Below are 20,738 nucleotides of genomic sequence, written 5' to 3'. Positions count from 1 at the left end.
GCGTGCTACTGCAGAGCTCAGGCGCCTTTTATAAATGGAGAGAGGAGAGGAGTAGCTCGCGGTTGTGAGCTCGTGCACAAGGCGGCAATGGTGGCCGCGACCTGAGCGTAAAGGACGACGCCGCCGGGCGAGGCAAGTGTGGACACTGCCACGCTGGGCACCGTGGGACGCCGAGGCAGCAGACCGCAATAGCGCCAGCAGCCATGACCGCGACCGACAGGGAGGGCTGCGCGGTGGTCGCGACGGCTGCCGACATCATCTGCTCTTTTAGTTGCGCGGACCTCGCGCGACTAGACTCCGCCATGGCGCAAGCACGAGCCCACCTGCGACGGCGGCAGGAGCAGGGCGCGGTGGCGGGGACGACACGCAGTACCTGGCTGGGGGGCCGGGAGCGAGGGACTCAACGTTAACTTGGATGAGCTTGAGGAGGGCGTGGGCGACGAGGAGGTAACGGAGAGGTTGGACGAGCTCGAGGAGGGCGCAGGCGACGAGGGGGTGACGCAGAGGAAGGTGTACGCCCTGGGGTCTTCATCGGAGCTACCTTCGAACGGCCTCACCGGTGCGTCAAGGCGATCGATGAGGTTGCAGAGTTCCAGGTGAGCCCCTTCTTCCTGACGGAAGAGGGGCGCCGCAGCATCGACATGCGGTACGCCACGCTCTCCGGCTCCCCCGAGCTACATCCACCACCTCCTCCACCGTTGTGAAGCAGCCGACAGAACGCCGCCGGCGTCGGCGGACACACGATGGCCGCTCCGCCGACGAGGCGCCACAGCATCCTACTATGTTTTTCTAGGGGCTCTCTCTGCCGGCTTGGTACAACGAGATGAGCTTTTCTGTCAATCTCACCGGGCCCGGCTTTGGTTGTCGCGGATGGCGGCGTGGTGTTGGGCGGACGGGGGCGCGGCGACGGTTTAGTGGCGGGCGGATTGGGGCACGCTTTCTGGCGTGGATGGCGGCGTGATTGTGGGCGGACGGGGGGCGCAGCGGCGGTGGACAGCAAGCCAGTAAACACAGCTCGTGGATAGGGACTACGAAAACGACAGGGAGGAGCAAGCACAAGCCCGCCTGCGACGGTGGCAGGAGCAGGGCGCGGTGGCGGGGACGACGCGCAGGACCTGGCCTGGCCTGCGGTGGCGCGCGGAAAGCGCTCGCAGTCCCGGCGCGAGTCCCCGTTGGTCTCAAGCTCCGCCGTCTCCTCGAATGCGAAGAAAGGAGAAGAAGACGACGAGGCGTGGCACCCGCGGCAGCCCCGCGTCGCCCCTTGACTACAACGGCGGGTCTGGGTCTGTCGCGTCCACTAGCAGCGGTGAGGACAGCGCCTTCTGCTCCCAGAGCCACACAGTGTTCCCATCGGCCGCCGCGGCGTTCCATCTCGCGGCGCTCGCACCCCCACCAAGGGGGTTTGTGCCTAAATCATATCCACGTCAGCTTCTAATTCTCCTTGTGTCTATTTTGAACCTGGACGAGATCATTTAACGATATTAAAAAGTTAAACATGTAATTTGATACTACAAGATCCTGAATAAAATCGGTGCGATACTTTAAAGACCGGCGGTGCATTGTTTTCCTCCTGTCCTTCCCCCGCCAGCCCGCCACGTCCAGTCCACCGCCACTCCACCAGTCGACCACCACGGCACCACCATCATGCGGCGAATACCCGTGACCGTGAGCGCGAAGCTTCATCGCATTTCTCCCCCAACACCACCCGCCTACCCCCGCCCCGCCTCGAAGGGGAAAGGACGCGCCCGCGCCCCCAAGTCCAAACCCAAGGTAAATCAACCTCCTCCTGATGTTCCTGCTCCTCCGGTTTGATTCACTTCCGCTTTGGGCCAAGCCGTTGCGTTCAATTCTGCGGTTCGGATCAACGCGGGCGGTGCTTGGTTTCCGCGCAATTTGGTGTCGCGTGACTGGTGGATTGTGCCCTAGCTTTCGCTTGGGTTTTGATAAATGGAACAAATATCTGTACGGCTGGCTGTTCTCTTCTTCAGAGCGCCATGCTTTATTTTGATCCGTTGTCTAGGTGGAGCTTGTGGCATGTAGGTTGGTGTTTGGGCGATTTGGGGTTTCCTTATTTTGGGGCAAATTCAGGCCGTTGGTGGCGGCATACTGTTAGTTATACAAGTCGTCTTCTTTTTTTCTGCCAGTGTGAGAAATAAAGTGTGGCCGCACACGGAGGGGCTCAGGCGGCAATGAGTTTATAAAAGGTTATTACAATTTCTGAGACTGAGAGGCTTATTTTGGAATGTTGTGGGTTATGCTGCTACTCCCAGGCTATGTTTGGGAGCAATTAGATTATCAAATATTATTTTTCTCTGATACTGGATCTCAACTGGCTGTTTTGACATTGCTAAATTTCTTTATTTTATTTTCTGATTACTGAAAATACTTCACAGGACAGTTCGCATGCCAGTGTTGGTGTTCTTACTTGGCTGTGATTATAATCATCCAGGACCTTGATGTATGTGGATATCACGCTTGAAGATTTGATCTACTCGTGTTAGCAGCTAAATTTGAAGAAAATGATGATGGGAAGAGAGGACAAATATGTGAGGTTAGCCATCCCCTGTTGCTTGAGAAGTTGAGATAGTTTCTAGACTCTAGAGTACATTATTTTTTCGAAGTGTTTTGCGTCTATAGCATGTTATGTTATTAGCAACACAAAAGCATTCGGATAATGTGTTAGTATTCTAAGTAAGGAACATGTCTATTGCAAGTGAGCATTTGAATTAGATCATGGAGATGGCCACATGGACCATCTGATCAGATGCAGACTGAATGGTTATAAGAGGGACTTGGCAAATTATCCAAGTCTCTTATGCGAGCCATCAGAAAGTGCCCACAAAAATATGTGCTTTTGGTGACCAACCATTTGCTTCTAGCTTCTAACCTGCACCCTCTTTCCTGAATTGTTCAATCCCCATCTCTTGACATTCAATTCTTGCTACGGCTCATGCCACATGGTCAAGGCAGGATCCAATTGAACAGTGAACCCCAAGATCCAGAATGCAAAACCAAGCACGGGTGCATATGTCAATGTATGTAAATGTTCATGCAAGCTGCATAGTCATTTATATCCATCTCAGAAAGGCACAGGGTGCCTGAAATTTCTCAACCTGACCCATGCATTTGATGACTGAAATTGTATGCCCTGTATATCCATGTCAGCAAGTTGTATAGAGCCAACATTGTTTTCTGTGCATCAAAACCATCATAGAGGTTTTGTGGTTCTGAAAGTAGAGAGATGATACCGGACTTCCCATTCCCGAACGTAAAGGGACCACAAGGGGCTTGATGCAAGCATAGCATGCGACACCACACTACCATTGCAAGTATTGGAGATTGGAGTTTTGGTCTATCACAGGATTTAATGGATGGGGCCCAACTAGACTAATGAAGTAAGAACAGAATTTTAGGCCTTTGGCAACCTGATTACTTAAAATAAAAGGCACTGGGATTTTTATTAGACGAAGAAATAAAAAAGGCAAGTGCCAGCCCAGTTTTTTTGAATGGAACTGGGTGATTTGGGGAACTTTTAACATGCAACAATTGTCCTGACTACTGATTGTTTTGTTTGGTTTATTATATGTGCAGATTTCAGGACTGGAGATCAGAGCAGTCTGTTAGTTCTGAGAACATAGTTGCTCCACATAGAGATGATGTTTCAGTATTCAGTTCACTTAAAGAAAGGACTGCCAGGGTTTTTGCATTGCTAGGAAATCTTTTGCACTCAGAAACCTCAAATAGATCAATGCTTGAGGAAAGAAAGTCTGCAACAGGAACACTTCATCCTCAAGGGCCATTTCTGCAAAAATGGAACAGGATATTTGTGATATCATGTATATTTGCAGTTTCAGTGGATCCATTGTTCTTGTATATCCCAGTTATCAATGATGAAAAACCTTGCTGGTATTTGGATAGAAAGTTGGAAAAGGCAGCAAGTGTCCTGCGTTTTTTCACAGATATTTTCTACATACTCCATATCATATTTCAGTTCCGGACAGGCTTTATTGCATCATCTCCTACAACCTTTGGGCGGGGTGTCTTAATCGAAGATAGATATGCAATAACAAAGCGCTACTTATCAACATATTTTTTCATTGATGTCTTTGCTATTCTACCCATCCCTCAGGTACTTGGTCTACAGAACAATTTTGATGGCATCATAACATGTGTTCTTTGCAATATATTTTGGTTAAGCTCTTTGCTAAAGCATTTTGATAGCATCATATGAAATGTGTTTTACATTTGGTAGCATGTTGGTATACATGAAACAAATTATTACCATTGATGGACTTCTAGTACTTAATAAGAAATTATCTTGACCTGTTAAAATTTACAGATCTATACAATAGTATAATTCTATTCTATACAATAGTATAGTGAACAATAGTATAGTAAGCGTGCAATCCAGAAACTCCGTCTCCTCTCACAGAACACTGTTACCGGCACAGCCAACGCGCGATGGGTTTTCGCTGCTGAACAGTAACGGGTTTCGTAAACAGTAACCGGGTTTTTGGAACAGTGACGGGTTGCTACGAACAGTACTTACCCGTTAAGGAACAGTACCACCCTGTTTTTTCCTTCTTTTTTTTTTGGACGCAATACAAATATTTTTTCCCCACTATTACCCGCGCAAAGCGCGGGGTTCCCTGCTAGTTTACATTATAATCCACGCATTGGAAATGATAGTTTTCATAAATTTGTATCCTGAAAATAATTGCCTTTTTATTTGATGGTTCTTCTGTACTTTGGCTGTCCTGATCATGCATTAAGTTAAGGCTTATGCATGTTTGTATTTTGTTATATACTCTCTTCGTCCCAAATTATAAGTCATTCCTACTTTTTTGGAGAATCAAAGCATCTTAACTTTGACCAAATTTAAATTAATAACATTTATGATTTCAAATAAGTATCATTAGATTCTTCTTTAATTATATTTTTATAATGTAACCATTTGATGTCATAAATTTTTATTTTTCTCTATAATTTTGGTCAAAATTGAGATGTTTTGACTCTCCAAGAAAGTTGGAATGACTTATAATTTGGGACGGAGGGAGTAGTTAAGATTCTACTAATGATATGTCTGTTGCCCTCAATGGAAAATAATGATACTTTCTGTTAACAGGTTATTATTTTGGTTGTGCTACCTAATCTTCAAGGCTCGAAGCTTATGAAAGCCAAAAATGTGTTAATGCTTATAATTATATGCCAGTATGTTCCTCGGCTAATACGGATAAGGCCACTATACCTCCAAATCACAAGGTCTGCTGGTGTAATTACAGAGACAGCACGGGCTGGTGCTGCTTTCAACCTTTTGCTTTACATGCTTGCCAGCCATGTAAGTGCTCTATTTGTAAAACTCTGATGGTATCTAATTTCAGTTGTCATTACTGCAGTAAATTGACTGCATTAGCAACACACGAGTCATTTTTTGTACGATAGAAATCAATTAAGTTGGCACCCGGTGTAAATTGATTAGCAACACACGGTGTCACAAACTTTAATTTGCACAATACATGATTTCATAGGTCGGGGGGTTAATTATGTTGGCACCCGGGCTCCCTGCACAGGTGAGCAGCAGCTCGCGCGCGCGCACACACACAACACCGAGCACAGAACACAGCACGCACAAGTGCAGCAACTGAATTGGTTTCTCTCTGTTGCATTCCATAGACTATATACATCTAGGAGTAGTAGTTGAACAACTACAAGGTACACTAGTACCATGCCTGAGATCAGCATCAACTACTCTACATGGCTTACATTAGCCTTGACTTAGTGGCCTATTGCCATACTAGCAGCACTAGAGAGGGGAGAAGAAAAGATAGCAAGGAATTGACGTATTGCCAACTTCATGCAGCAAAATCAAAGAGCCCGGCAACAGATTATCTTACAATTCCCCTAACCCTGTTGCTACTCCTTGAGCTTGAGTTCCACCGTCCCAATCTTGCTCCTCAACTCCAAGAATCGAAGACACCCGAGAGGTTTGGTGAGGATGTCTGCGAGCTGTTGGCCGGTCTCAATGAACTCGAGGTCGATTTCCCCCCCTTGCCAATCACGAATGAAGTGATACTTGATTTCGATGTGCTTGCTCCAGTCATGGAGGATAGAATTCTTTGTAAGGGCGATGGGCACGCGGCTTGCCGCCATGGTTGCCGCTATGTGCTTTGCCTCGAAGGTAGAAAGCGGTGCCACCTTCTGCTTCTGCGACCGCCAGGCGACATGGCATGAACCAAGCAGGAATGACACACCGGAGGTGCTCTTCCACCCGTCGACATCACCCACCATGTCGCTATCTCTATAGCTAGTGAGCTGCAGCGCCCATAGGGAAGACAACGATAGAGCTTCCCTTGATGTAGCACAACAGGTGCTTGATCGCGGCCAGTGATCCTCCTTTGGATCCTCCATGAACCTGTTCACATAGCCCACAATGAAGCCAATGTACGGCCGTGTGTGAGGTAGTGCAACCCACCGACGATGTTGCGGACTTGAGGTAGCGCGTGGCGTTGACCTTGGCCGTGATACTTGCCTTCGAGACCTTGAGCCTTTCTTCTATTGGTGTCTACCACGGCTTGCAATCCGCCATGTCGCTCCGCTCTAGGAGCTTCAGCGCGTATGCTCTCTGGTAGAGCGTGATGGAGCTGTTCCCCTGTTTCACCTCAATGCCGAGGTAGTAAGTGAGCAAGCAGAGGTCGCTCACGCAACATTTTGCCATCATCCCGCCCTTGAAGCCATCGATGTTGCCTTGGCTTGCCCCGGTGATGATCAGATCATCCACGTACACGCTGACGATGAGGTGCTCCTTCCCCGTCGCTGTGTGTACAAGGTGTGCTTGGTGAATCCAAGGGAAGAGCCTGTCGCAACCCATAGAGAGCCTTGCGAAGCCGCAACACCTTGTGCTCCTTGCTGCCGCCGCCGAAACCTAGTGGTTGCTTGACGTCGACCACCTCAGCGAGCTCTCCATTGAGGAATGCAGACTTCACGTCCATGTGGTGGATGCAGAAGTACTTCGTCGTTGCCAGCGCCAATAGGAGGTGCATGGACTCCATCTGGGCCATCGTCGCGTAGAGCTCTTCGAAATGGATGCCCTTCCTCTACACGAAGACTTTCGTGACGAGCTGCACCTTGTGCTTGGCAATGTCGCCGCACTCGTTGCACTTCAGCCCAATTGGCCGGCATCTGAGCGTCGAGTCAACGAGCTCCCACGTCTCGTTATTCTCGATCGCCTCCATCTCCTCAATGCATGGCCCGCCGCCACTGATGATCGAGCTCATCCTGTGCAAAGGTTGGCGGCTCCTTCACGCTCATCAGCAGCAACTCCTTGTCGCCGAGGACTTTGACCGACGGGGCTCGTGTCGCCGATGATTTTGTCCACCGTGCGGAAGCGTACCATCTCTTCTTGGTGATAGGCGTTGACGTACGAGGACACATTGCTCAGGGTAGACACGAAGTGGACAGGCTGGGGACCCCCCCTTGCTCCATAGTAGGGGACGACACTGGTGTTTGCTCGTGCACGACATTCACGTCCAATGCGAGCGGTGACGGCGTCTGAGGAGTGCCAGCACCGCTAGCGCTTGCTGCATTAGGGGTTGCTTCCCCTTGTCTCGCGTTGTGTCCGCCTCGGAGCACCAAGTGTTCGACGATGAAGGTGCCGTGAACGCCGTTGGCTTCCCCCGTTCCCGAACTTCTCTAATCCTAGGCCGCCTTCTCGTCGAAGACGACGTCGTGTGAGACAGACACCTTGCCTCCATGCGGATCGTAGAGCTGGTACGCCTTGCTACCAACCTTGTAGCCACCCCAAGAAGACCGATCGCGACAAAAGGGAATCGCCGTCCTACTAGGACACGCCGCGGGCTACAAAAAGAAGACCAAAGCCCTCAGAGTCCTCCTGTCCGGAAAAGCCTCCAAAGGAGTATTCTACTCCTCCGCAAGCTCGGGGGCTACTGTCGGGTATCCTTATTAGGGATACCTAAAGGAAGGAGGTTAGTGCCCACGCTGACTCCCCCGGATGACTCGAGACGTATTAAAAAGTCTCGAGCGACCCTAAGGCCGCGGGCTCCGTCTCACCCAAGGTCGCAGGTTCCATCTCGTCCGACCCTCGGGTGGGGGTTCCGTCTCGCCCGACCCCTTGGGTTCGTGCTCCGTCTCGTTCAACCCTAAGGACGCGGGTTCCGTCTCCTCCGATGGGGACCCATACCGCTGCCAACCACTCCAGGTCCAAGCGTATGGGCCTGGGTCAAAACTCTGACACCAAGAAAGAGGTTTGGCACGCCTCGATGTAACCCATGGCCATGACGGGTCATACCTGGTGATTCACTTCAAGAACAGTGTCAGGCGTGCCGGTACTATTTTGCCTAATCCTCGTACGGACGCTGACAGCCGCGTTAGTTCACCACGACGTCCGCCGGGACGGAGTGGAACGCCATGGCCTGCAGTTGACGCATGCGCATAGCGCCAGTGACGAACAGGGCCGCGACGTGGAGCGGTCCCTGTTGACATCTATAGGATCGGCGGGACCCGCATGAAGGAGAAGGACCCAGCAATCCTGGAAGCCTTCTCTCTCTCCTCTCTCTCTCGTTCTTCCCATTTTCCTCCGCTGTAATCCGCGCTTTACTTTCACCTATAAAAAGGGAAGCAGGGCGCCCCATGAAAGGGGGCCGGACCACGAGATAAATACACAAGAGCACGACACGAGCACACGGTCGAGCGGCAATCGAGCTCTCAGCACCCGTTCACTCCTTCCACCAGAGACTTGGGATCCTTTCCCTCTCTCACCTGTTTGTAACCCCTACTGTAAACCAAGTGCTGGTAACACGAGCAGCAGCGAACTGGACGTAGGGACGTTCCGCCCGAACCAGTATAAACCCTTGTGTCTTCCGAGCACACCATCCGAGCCAGACGCGCAAATACAAATTTACTCGTCGGTGGTCCGAAAACACCGACAACAGGTCATGTGGTTGCTGGCTTCACAGTCCAGCTACCACCTCTGCTCCGCATCGCCGCCCTGTGAACCTAGGCGCACGACTTGTCGAGGGAGACGCTATGCTTCTCCCTCGGCTCCGGTTCTTCAATCGCGTCGTTCAGCGTGCACACCAGCGCCATCATGAGTGTTGGCTCGTAGTCCTCTGCGTGCGTGAGGTGTGCCTGCTCCTTGGGATTCTTGGCCTACCGCGACGCTTTCTGGTGCCACCGTAGTTGGACGACCTGGAGGAGCCTTCCTTGAACTGCCGCTCGCGCATACGAGCTGCCGCCCACTCCTTGGTCAGCAGCCGCTTGCCACTGGCCGTCGTCGCCGCCGGGGCTTCGACCTGGTCGTCGACCGCCTTGAGGGGCCTGTCACGTCCTCGATGGTGAGTGTAGCCAGGTGCCTCCATTGTAGCGCAATCTTCATCTTCGCCTTCGGTGCCGGTGTCGATGGCACGCCACAGCTTCTGCACCCTCAGCATCACATTCATGAGCACCGCCTATTCCTCGTAGTTGGTTCGGGTGAGGACAGGGTACTGGGCGCCGCCCACCTCCCTGACAGTCCGCTGCACCACGATCTACCGTCACTGTGGCGACTGGGACTGCCGCGACGGGTCTTGTCTCCGCTGCCTTCCGCACCTGCACAGGTGAGCAGCAGCTCGCGCACACACACAACACCTTGGGCTGGAGGTAGAAGGGTTGAGCACAGAACACAGCATGCACAAGTGGAGCAACTGAACTGGTTTCTCTCTGTTTCATTCCATAGAGTATATATACATCTAGGAGTAGTAGTTGAACAACTACAAGGTACACTAGTACCATGCCTGAGATCAGCCTCAACTACTCTACATGGCTTACATCAGCCTTGACTTAGTGGCCTATTGCCATACTAGCAGCAGTAGAGAGTGGAGAAGAAAAGATAGCAAGGAATTGACATATTGCCAACTTCCTGCAGCAAAATCAAAGAGCCCAGCAGCAGATTATCTTACAAATTAGACTCCCTAGAAAATGTGGGGTCATATAGACTTTTTCCTGCAAAGTGCAGGTGCGCCACACACAAACTAGGAAGACAATGTAGGAATGACATTACTGCAGCAACGTTTCCAGCCCTTTTGCCCCTGCAGAACACCAGTGGTCAGCTTCATCCAGACCGCCCCTAATAAATGCATGCACGCTTGGTGACATTCCATCAAACACGCAAGCATTCCCGTGAATTTCAAATTTGCCAAGCACATAATATGACCAAGGAGTGGAATACACTGCTGTTCTTTTGCTGCTTTTAAGTCGCGGTTCTACACCAATCTGCAAACCCACTAGGCTCAGCGTGTTGAACCAAACTTGACACAAGTGTTGCAGCCCACCAACAAATGAGTGATTGTCTTCTCCTGGTCGCGAAGGGGGTGATACTTAAGCCTAGTGCTTGTATCTTACTATTTTCTGTCATTTACTTTTCGACTGCTAATAACCTAGTATTAGGAATATGCTCAGCACCCACTTTAGTGGTTAGGAAACTGCTGGAGTAGATGAGAAGGAGAGAAACCATCTGCTCTAAAAAAGCAGTGGCATAGACCACTTTGTATTTAGCTATTTTGCAGTTCAATTCAATCCAAGCGGCCTAGGGCCAAGCTGCCCTATGGCCTTACCCAAATCTTAGATCCACTTTGTGTTTACCTGGCCAACAATTGGTATCTAGAGCCCTAGGTTCTTGAGAGAGCAGAGCAGCCATGTCCACTTCCAGCGAGCGAGCACGTCGTGCTGCCGCTACCAGCGCGGATCAACCCCGGCGGGGCGGTAGGAGATGGAGCCGATGACCGCGCTGTGCGCCTTGCTACCGCAGCGGCAGCGGCTGCGCAGGCAGTCCCTCCGAAGCGCTGCGCGCGGAGATGGAGAGGGAGCCCCGCAGATTGCGAAGCCCTAGGAGGCGCCGCGCACCATCACCAAAGCGCCGTTGTGGACGCGGAGACCGTCTCAGGTCTCCGGTGATCGAGACAGTGTACCGGGAGTCAGGGGTGAGCTCGCCATGGCCGATGCTCACCAAGTCGAACTACCACGAGTGGAGCCTCCTGATGAAGGTAAAGATGCAAGCTTGGCAGCTTTGGGAGGCGGTTGATGTTGGAGGCGTGGACTTCCACGATGATCGGCGACCGCTCGAGGCGTTGTGCGCCGCCGTACCTCCAGAGCTCGGTGCTTCCCTTGCCAACAAGGCCACGATGAAGCTAGCGTGGGAGTCCATCGCCACAGCATGCATCGGCGACAATTGTGTCCGCCGCGTGATCTGCAGCGACTCCGTCAGGACTTGGAAGCCCTCGCCTTTCACCCCGGTGAGCAAGTTGAGGGCTTTGCTCTCCGTCTTTCCAATCTAATGCAGCAGATGGCACGCAATGGCGACACGGACCTCACGGAGGCACGCGCGGTGGAGAAGCTCCTGTGTTGTATGCTGAAGAAGTACTCTCAGATCGTGCTCGCAATAGAGACGCTCCTCAACTTTGAGGCGCTCTCCGTCGAGGAGGTGACCGGGAGGCTGAAGGCGGTGCAAGATCGCGAGGAGGCGCCTCACACCGAGCTGGGTGCTGTCAGCGGCAAGCTGTTGTACACGGTGGAGTAGTGGCACGCATTCGAGGAGGAAGGCTCCTGAACGTTGAAGGAGCGCCGCCGGCGTCCCCGTGGCAGCAAGAAAGGCAAGCCCAAGGGTGATCGCGACGGCAGCGGTCAAGCAGACAAGGCAGGCGCTGCCAGTGGTGAACGCAAGGCGAACCACGACGACACCTGTCTCAACTGCAACCGGGCTGGCCACTGGGCCAAGGATTGCCCTCATCCTCGGCGCGAGTGTGGCGGCGCGGCGAATGTCGCGGAAGCATAGGAGGCTACTCTATTTCTCACGCACGGCTTCTTGGAGTTGAACGTAGAACGTAGCAGCGGCAAGGTGCAGGCTTCAAGCTTTTGCACCGAGTCCACCACTAGCCTCGACATCGAGGAACCGCTAGCCCGTGCCTTCCTCAACATCGGCTCCGGTGAAGACAAGCTTGATGGCTGGTACCTTGACAGCGGCGCCACCCACCACATGACCGGCCGTCGTGAGCTGTTCACCGACCTCGACTGCAATGTCCGTGGCTCGGTCAAGTTCGGCGACGCCTCAAAGGTGGAGATTCAAAGCATTGAGTCGATCGTGTTCGAGGGCAAGACCGGCGAGCATCGAGGGCTTCACGGCGTCTACTACATGCTGGCGCTGCGCAACTCGATCATGAGCCTTGGCCAGTTGGACGAGGGCGCGTCGAAGGTGGAGATCGACAAGGGAGTCCTAAGGATTTGGGATCGGCACGGCCGGCTTCTCGTCAAGGTCCGGTGCGGTCCGAACCGCATCTACGTCCTTCAGCTCGAGACGGCTCGGCTACTCTACCTCGCCGCACCTGGTGATGATCAAGCATGGCGCTGGCATGAGCAGTTCGGGAATCTCCACTTCGAAGCGCTGCACAAGCTCGGCAAGGAGGCCATGGTGCACGGGCTGCTGATGATCAAGCACGTCGAGCAGTCCTGCGACACCTGCGTCACCACGAAACAGAGGAGACGCCCCTTCCCTCACCAAGCCCTATACCACGCGTAGGAGCAGCTCGAGCTTATCCACGACGACCTTTGCGGGCCCGTGACGCCGGCGACTCTAGGTAGGCGGCGCTTCTTCCTCCTCCTGGTAGACGATGCCACCCATTTCATGTGGGCTGTTCTTCTGCCGACCAAGGGAGCTGCTGCAGACGCCATCAAGCAAGTGCAGGCAGCAGCGGAGAAGGAAAGCGGCCGCAAGCTCCGGGTGCTGCGCACCGACAACGGCGGGGAGTTCACCGCCACGAAGTTCGCCGCCTACTGCGCGGATGAAGGCATCAAACCCACTACGCCAAGCGCATCCTCGAGCTCGGCAGCATGGCTGGCTGCAATCCAGCGCAAACCCCAATGGAGGAGACGCTCAGGCTCAGCCTTCACAACACGGCGGAGGATGTGGACTCCACGCATTATCGGCGGCTCGTCGGCAGCCTCCGCTACTTGTTGCACACCCGGCCAGACATGGCGTTCCGGTTGGGTTTTTCAGCTGGTTCACGGAGCGGCCCTTGGTAGAGCACCTACAGGCGGTCAAGCACATACTCCGATACGTGGCGGGCACCCTCGACTATGGTCTGCACTACGCAAGGGCCCCCGGCACGGCGCGCTTCATCGGCTACTGTGACAGCGACCTCATCGGCGACATTGACACAAACAAGAGCACGAGCGGAACTATGTTCTTCCTCGGCGACTGCTTGGTCAGCTGGCAATCTCTGAAGCAGAAGGTAGTGGCCCTGTCAAGCTGTGAAGCCGAGTACATTGCCACTACCACTGCAGCAACTCAAGCACTGTGGTTGTCAAGGTTGCTGGGAGAGCTCCTTGGCAGAAAGGTTGATGTGGTGGAGCTGAAGGTGGATAGCAAGTCTGCATTAGCTCTGGCCAAGAATCTAGTCTTCCATGACAGGAGCAAGCACATCCGAATCAAATACCATTTCATCAGAGATTGCTTGGAAGAAGGAAGCATCAATGCCAACCACATTGTCACTACTGATCAGCTAGCAGACACCCTCACCAAGTCGTTAGGCATGTCCAAGTTCCAAGAGATGAGGCAGAGGATTGGGCTGAGGCAGATCATCTCCAAGACTTAGCACAAGGCTTATGGGGCGATTGATAGTTAAGCCTAGTGCTTGTATCTTACTATTTCCTGTCATTTACTTTTCGGCAGCTAATAGCCTAGTATTAGGAATATGCTCAGCACCCACTTTAGTGGTTAGGAAAGTGCTGGAGTGGGTGAGAGGGAGAGAAGCCATCTGCTCTATAAAAGCAGTGGCATAGACCACTTTGTATTCAGATATTTTGCATTTCAATTCAATCCAAGCGGCCTAGGGCTAAGCTGCCCTCTGGCCTTACCCAAATCTGAGATCCACTTTGTGTTTACCTGGCCAACAGGGGGCAGTGTTGTGGGTGTGGCCGGCGAGCTATGTAAAACATGGCCATCTAGTGCATCTAGGTAGCTCTGTTTAAAAAGGTGATGCCTAGCTCCTCCTGCCCTTGCTAGCACCAAGGCATTTCTTCTAGGCTTTTCCCGCATAGAGGTGTTTTGGGCTTGATGTATGCATGAAAGTGGGGCAATTAGAGATTGAAGATGAACTACAATTCTATTACTCATGGATGCAAGATACCATTAATATTTTTGTTGTGACATGCTAAATTTCCTCTATTTGGCATGGAATTACTCTAATTGTCCATAGACAGTATAAACACTTAGCAATGCCTAGGTGTCGCGTAGGCACACCTGCCTAGTGCTTTTTGAAATACTGCTATATGGTGATTAGGTGCTATGCTCCACCCTTCTGCATGCTTAGCACCTTTCATAATGCTATCTGTAGCATTGTGCATATGCTATTCTTTTTTAGGGAAATACTGTAGGCTACCTTTCAGAAGTGCATTTTAACAAAACCTCAACAATGACATCAATCTTTCAACTGTTTCAGGTCCTTGGAGCTCTTTGGTACTTGCTTTCCATTCAACGCCAAGATTCCTGCTGGAGACAGCAATGTAGAAACAATTCGAGATGTGATCTTGCATATTTGTACTGTGGAGATCATGATAACAAGGGGAATGCTTTCTTATCTACAACTTGCCTACTAAGTAATCAGTCAAACCTTCCAGATCCGTACTTTGGGATTTATGCACCAGCTATAAAAAATGTATCACAGTCAAAAAGTTTCTTTGCCAAATTGTTCTTCTGTGTTTGGTGGGGTCTTCAAAATCTTAGGTGCGTCTAAAGGGCAAACCTTCAAACTTATGTTTTAAACCAAGATATGGATAGCCTGACATTTATATTTGTTTCTTGCTATAATCAATGCAGCTCTCTTGGCCAAAACCTGAAAACAAGCACTTATGCATGGGAGAACTTATTCGCAGTTTTTGTCTCAATATCAGGCTTAGTTCTGTTTGCATTGCTGATTGGAAATGTCCAGGTGAACACATTGAACACTGATAGTTTGGAACTTCCATTGTGTTGATTTTACTTGCAGGAACTTATCCTGGAATGAGATAATAAAATGCTATAGATATTTAGGAGAGGAAAATTATATGTTGGCCTTTCATATCCTCACACCCTTTATTTATATTATTTGAGATTATGATGGACTCGAATTAGAATGTACTCTGGTGGCAAACTTAAAGCTCAGATTCTGTTAGGTAGTCATGCATTAACAAATCAAAGCAACATTCAACATAACCTTGATTATCATGTACATAAAGCAGGTCTTAAATCAGGTTGTCAATCAATGGCAACAAGTACCCAATTGACCAAAGGCTCAGAACAGCAACTCTCTTTTCTCCTCTCCTGCCTTCTTTTTCTTAGTGATGTAGGTGTCCCTAAGTAGCTACAGGTAGCTGACGCTGAAGCTTGTGGCAGCCGGCATGACACTAGCAACAATAACCACCCTGCATTTCGCATGCAGATCTGTGCTGAGGCAGTGCCACATTGTGTGAGAGTTGAGAACGTTGGTCTACTCAGAGGTTATTTAGATAGGAGGGTCTAGTTGTGGTGAGTGATAACTTTTTCGGCATTGAGTTATTCCTAGGATAGAAGTTGGGCTGTTATACCATGTAGAATTTTGGAGAAAATAGCATGCCACCATGCTGGCAGCTGCCATTAGAACCTCGTATCTATTATAGTACTTGGAATTACAATACATTCAAATTAGGAGTCCTATCCAACTAGGAATAGGGACTACTACTGATAGGGCACTCAACTTATCTCATTGTAATAGACTGATTTCTGTTTTTTTTCCTCGAACATACAGACATAGAACCTGCCCATCGATCCTCGATTGTTGAAACCTATGATCTGTCTTATGGTTTTCCTTTTCCTATAAATTTGAACCCCTGTGACTTGTCTTATGGTTTTCCTTTTCCTTTTGCAATTTACTGTGTCACATGTTATGACACGTGATCTATTGGAGATTACTTGGCTGCTAGACTGGTGCCAAAAACATATATACTAGGACAAATAGAATATATCTGTGATTAAATTACACAACTGATTCTTTTAAGAAAATTGTGCCACTATTACTGGCGCAGAGTGGCTTTGGCCAACATAATCTTTGAGGCCAACACCAGCAATAGTGTTTGTCCAAAAATGTTTCCATATTGGATATAGTGAGAAGCTAAATTATTGAATCATGCAATAAAAGAGTTTAGAAGGGCAGGCCTGGTGCAGTGGTGAGAGCTGTCTCACTGAGTCACCAGGCCGCGGGTTCGAAGCAGCCTCTCTGAAGATTTTGCGGGGGGAAGGCTTGCCTTTGTTTTTCCCTTCCCCAGACCCCACTCATGTGGGAGCCCCCGGCACTGGGTCTGCCCTTTTTTTATGCAATAAAAGAGTTTGGAAGAAGAATCCTTACTTTAGAGAATTCACAATTAATGTGTTTGTTTTTTACTCTTGAGTCTTGACAATGTTTCTAACAATGTTTCAACCCTATTTCCAGACCTATTTGCAGTCAGCCTCTCTAAGAATAGAAGAAATGAGAGTGAAAAGCCGTGACACAGATCAGTGGATGTCATATCGACATCTTCCTGAGAACCTCAAGGAAAGAATACGGCGTTATGAACAGTATAGATGGCAAGAAACAAGCGGTGTTGATGAAGAGCAACTCCTTATGAACCTCCCCAAAGATCTTAGGAGGGATATAAAACGACATCTTTGTTTATCGCTTCTCATGAGAGTATGTTCTCATCTGTTTTTCCCCCCTATAGTACCCTATTGACCATCACTTATCAGTAATCATTCACCTGATGCTCCTTATAAAAAAAACTGAGGCTGAGCCAGTTCTTTTAAGAATTCACGATCTCCTTTAGATTCGTAAATTCATGGCTTCTATATTGCTGATGTTTCCAGGCAAAGGGCTAATCAGATACAATGCTGTAATCTTATTTTTGTTCCTTAGATTTTACACAATCCTGTAAAATCTACAAGCACCATAGCACGACTTGGTCTTAGCTTAGCAGCACTCCATTTGGACAATAACTTCCATAGGGGCCCTCGAGTTTAGCCCAGCAGAAAACTTTTTTTTTTGTATTTTGATGTATGTATTGATCTTCCTGAATGTTTTACCTTGCTGCGTTCATCGTTTCCAGGTTCCAATGTTTGAAAATATGGACGATCAGCTTTTGGATGCCATGTGTGACTGCCTAAAGCCCATTCTATACACAGAAGGTAGCTGTGTTATTCGTGAAGGAGATCCGGTAAACGAAATGCTCTTCGTCATGAGGGGAAATCTAATGAGCATGACGACAAATGGTGGAAGAACTGGCTTCTTTAACTCTGATGTTCTGAAAGCTGGAGATTTCTGTGGCGAAGAGCTCCTCACCTGGGCTCTTGACCCCACATCAACATCCAGCCTCCCCAGCTCAACACGGACAGTGAAGACAATGTCTGAAGTCGAAGCTTTTGCTTTGAGGGCTGAAGACTTAAGGTTTGTAGCAACTCAGTTCCGACGACTCCACAGCAAACAACTCCAGCACACTTTCAGATTCTACTCGCAGCAATGGAGAACCTGGGCTGCCTGTTTCATCCAAGCAGCCTGGCACCGGTACTGCAGAAAGAAGATTGAAGATTCTCTGCGTGAGAAGGAGAAGAGATTGCAATTCGCGATTGCCAACGACAGCTCCACTTCGCTCAGCTTCATGGCAGCACTATATGCTTCGCGTTTCGCTGGAAACATGATACGGATCCTGAGGAGAAATGCCACGCGCAAGGCCAGGCTGCAGGAAAGAGTGCCTGCAAGACTGCTGCAGAAACCAGCAGAACCCAACTTTTCCGCAGAAGAGCAGTAACATTTCACTTCTGACTTCCCGTGTGCAGATACAGATATGTAAAATTGTTTGTGACATCCGAGTCCTACTGCTCGTTCAAGAGCGTTCAAGTAGCGTTGCATAAGCGGCGTTTGTATGTGCTTTGATAGTACTTTCTCCATTCTAAATTATAAGTCGTTTTGATTTTTTTTTTTTACATCTATTTTACTATGCATCTAGATATAATATTATGTCTAGATGCGTAGCAAAATGGATGATCCAAACAAAGTTACAGCGATTTATAATTTGAAACGTAGGAAGTAGTAATGTAGTGATATACATCCACCAAAGTATGTATAGGGAGCGACCATTTCCGTGCTTGCACATTGTAAATGCAGCTGGTGAGTGCTAGTAAATCTTTACAAAACATCGTCAGTCACCCCAGTGATGGCTGAATTAGTGCTTCCTCTTCCTGACTGGCCTGATGACATCGCAAGACAGTTACTGCAGAACGGAGAACTAGCTCAATAGCTAATCCAAGAAAGTCTTCTAAGTGCCTTTTGTATCATCGGACTAAAGTTTAGTCCGTTATTGAATAACAGGTTAAACATGGACGAATTATTTTTTTCTAGTGAATTTCACTCATCAATTAGCCTTTATTAGTTCTTATTAATCCATGATTAGTTCATATTTAGACCTTCTATTCGGCATCCAAAATATGGACTAAATTTTAGTTTAGTTTAGTTTATTCAAACACCCCCTAAAAGCGTAGGCACGCACTAAGAGCCATGCTAAGAGCAACTTCAAGAGAATTTGTAAAATTAGATGGCTAAATCCATGATTTAGCTGGCCTCTGAAATAGAAAACCCATTAAAAAAATAGAAAACTCCAATAGCCTTTTCAACTATGATTTTATATATTTTTAAAAGGGCCACGCCATGTGTTTTCAAAAGGGCCAACTGCGAGCGGCGTGAGGCACCATGCGCGCGGGAGGCGGATGGCTAGCGGTGCCGGTGTGCTATATCTAGTATGCGAGATCTTTTGGGATAGATGTTTTGTTATTTTAGAATGCTAGATATAATATTTATTGGATTCCCTTTTTTTTAAATAGTCAAATATGAATTCCACGGTAAGGATACGTCTTCTCTTGGAGTTGCTCTAACAAGCACAGATCTAAGAGAAGTTTTAAGGCGGGACATATGATTTATCTAAAGATCCAACCATACCGGCACACATGCTGCTCGCATCGAGCACTTTTTCCCGCGACGCCACTCTTGGGCGGCTCGGGCAGACCCATTGTCCTCGACGCCGGGGGCCCTCCTCCCTCCATCCCTCCACCTCGCAGTCACCAAAGCGTGCTACCGGATGCGGGTGGCCGCAAGGATGGCGGCGGCGAGGGCCTTGGTGGTGGCCCTCGCTTCCGGCGACAAATCTAGCGCCCTGGAGGGTCTTGCCGGCCTACGCATGCAGAGGGGTTGTAGCGCGGCGGTCTGCAGGAGCTACGATATGGAGGTGGGCGGCGGCGCTTGGGGTGCGCGCATGGCGCAATGGTCCTAGCGGGCGCAGCAACGTGGAGGTGGGCTGCGGCGGATGGGGCTCGATGGAGTGGAGCTCTTGCATCTGCTGGCACTAGGAGCAGTGAGCTCTTCGCCCCCGCCAGTCTGCGCATCAGCGGCTTGCACGACGGCTCAGTGGCAGCAATAGCACAACGGTGGCTTTTGAGGGGCTTGGATGCCACAACCCAGCCTGTAAGAAGAGGTGGCGCAGCTCTGCGCAAGGGGCTACTCCGCAGGGGTTACCTCGTTCCATCCTAGAGCATCTCATGGTGGCCGGCATTGGTCAAGTTGATGACGGTTCTGACGATTGACGTTGCGTCAAGTTGACCTGTGTGTTGGCGGTGCATCTTGGACACAGTGGCGGCGGCTGGCCTAGGGCGACTCATGACGGCTGTGGCCACGACGATTGGCCTCGCTTGGCGTTGGTCAGTTTCGGTGGGGTCACGGTGGCTCCTATTCTTGGTGAGGTACTTTGGTTACAATGGTGGCAACAATGCGTAGCCACTGCAGAAGGGTTCGGTTGTGGTGCTAGGTAGAAGTGGATAGTGGCGCGACGTATTTCCACCAGAGGCGATCTGTAGTGGGTTGGTATCTGTTAGTTGGCTATGGTCTATGTTGACCGGTGTGGTTGTGACTAGCCACACATGCTAGTGGTCGGCTCGCCGCTGCTGCGACAACCTACAAATGGTGGCTTGTTGAAGACGATGGCTTGTGCGGGGATTCTCATGGTTTCCCTAGAAGCTTGTTGGGCATCGATATGCAACGACATTGGCGGCGCTCTTTGCATGATGCAGGAATAAGGTGGCCGGTGCCATGTGGGATGGAGGCGACCCTTGTGGGCTAGCGTGGTAGCGGCAGGTTAGTGACCTTGTCGGTGCTACAATGATCTCCTGCTGGTGGCGGTGGGCTGTGGTCGTCCACGATGTGGCTGGTTTGGGCTTGGGTGTCGGGGGTCCCTGCTAGGCCTTTGGCTTTGGCTGATAATGATGACGCCTTTGGCAGCACATCCCTCGTTGGAGGCATTGTGGTGAGTCCCCCTACCCTCTACGAGTTTGGTTCAGAAACCTTGGTTCTCCTTTCAGCGTTGATGGCATCTTAGGACGTCGTTCCCCTTATTAGAGGCATCACTGTGGAAAACCTACTTCCCCTACTAGTTTACATCGCTTGCTTGCTATGCCGTGTAGAGTGATGTTAGACAACTGTTGCTTACGAGGATCATTGGTATTGTGTTTCTTGCGTCAGTAGTTTTGTTGATGCCTCCTTTTGTGAGGTTGTTGTTTTTATTTTATTTTTTGTAAAATTCTTCTTTCGTATTAATACATGCTCAGCGTATTCTTGTAGGTGGCTCTTAAAAAAAACAACATACCGGTAAACATCTTTGAGTCT

At 49.9% G+C, this 20,738-nt stretch overlaps 1 protein-coding gene across 4 annotated transcripts; it reads left to right on the top strand.

The window, feature by feature from the left end:
* The first annotated feature begins 1,579 nt into the window (after window positions 1-1,579).
* On the top strand, window positions 1,580-18,423 carry LOC136527008 (cyclic nucleotide-gated ion channel 1-like). Of its 4 annotated transcripts, none has more exons than XM_066519605.1 (8): window positions 1,581-1,770; window positions 2,450-2,551; window positions 3,592-4,129; window positions 5,126-5,338; window positions 14,487-14,770; window positions 14,864-14,975; window positions 16,491-16,727; window positions 17,140-18,420. In XM_066519605.1, the coding sequence occupies exons 2-8, from the start codon at window positions 2,520-2,522 to the stop codon at window positions 17,836-17,838; spliced, it is 2,115 nt and encodes a 704-aa protein (XP_066375702.1). In that variant the 5' UTR covers window positions 1,581-1,770; window positions 2,450-2,519; the 3' UTR covers window positions 17,839-18,420. The 4 variants fall into 4 exon arrangements, with proteins under 4 accessions (XP_066375703.1, XP_066375702.1, XP_066375701.1 ...); XM_066519604.1 differs by having other exon boundaries at window positions 2,399-2,551; XM_066519603.1 differs by having other exon boundaries at window positions 2,394-2,551.
* The last annotated feature ends 2,315 nt before the right edge of the window (window positions 18,424-20,738 follow it).

Source organism: Miscanthus floridulus, chromosome 19 (genome assembly GCF_019320115.1).
Source record: "Miscanthus floridulus cultivar M001 chromosome 19, ASM1932011v1, whole genome shotgun sequence".
Classification (NCBI taxonomy): domain Eukaryota; kingdom Viridiplantae; phylum Streptophyta; class Magnoliopsida; order Poales; family Poaceae; genus Miscanthus; species Miscanthus floridulus.
The sequence above is the reverse complement of the archived record's forward strand: the minus strand, read 5'-3'. Positions and strand labels throughout refer to the sequence as shown.

Excerpts from the sequence above, each read along its gene's own strand:
- LOC136527008 (XM_066519605.1), top strand. The coding sequence starts at position 2,520 with ATGATGATGGGAAGAGAGGACAAATATGTGAG. Across the intron at positions 4,130-5,125 it reads CTATTCTACCCATCCCTCAG|GTTATTATTTTGGTTGTGCT; the intron begins GTACTTGGTCTA and ends TTCTGTTAACAG. Across the intron at positions 14,976-16,490 it reads TGCTGATTGGAAATGTCCAG|ACCTATTTGCAGTCAGCCTC; the intron begins GTGAACACATTG and ends CCCTATTTCCAG.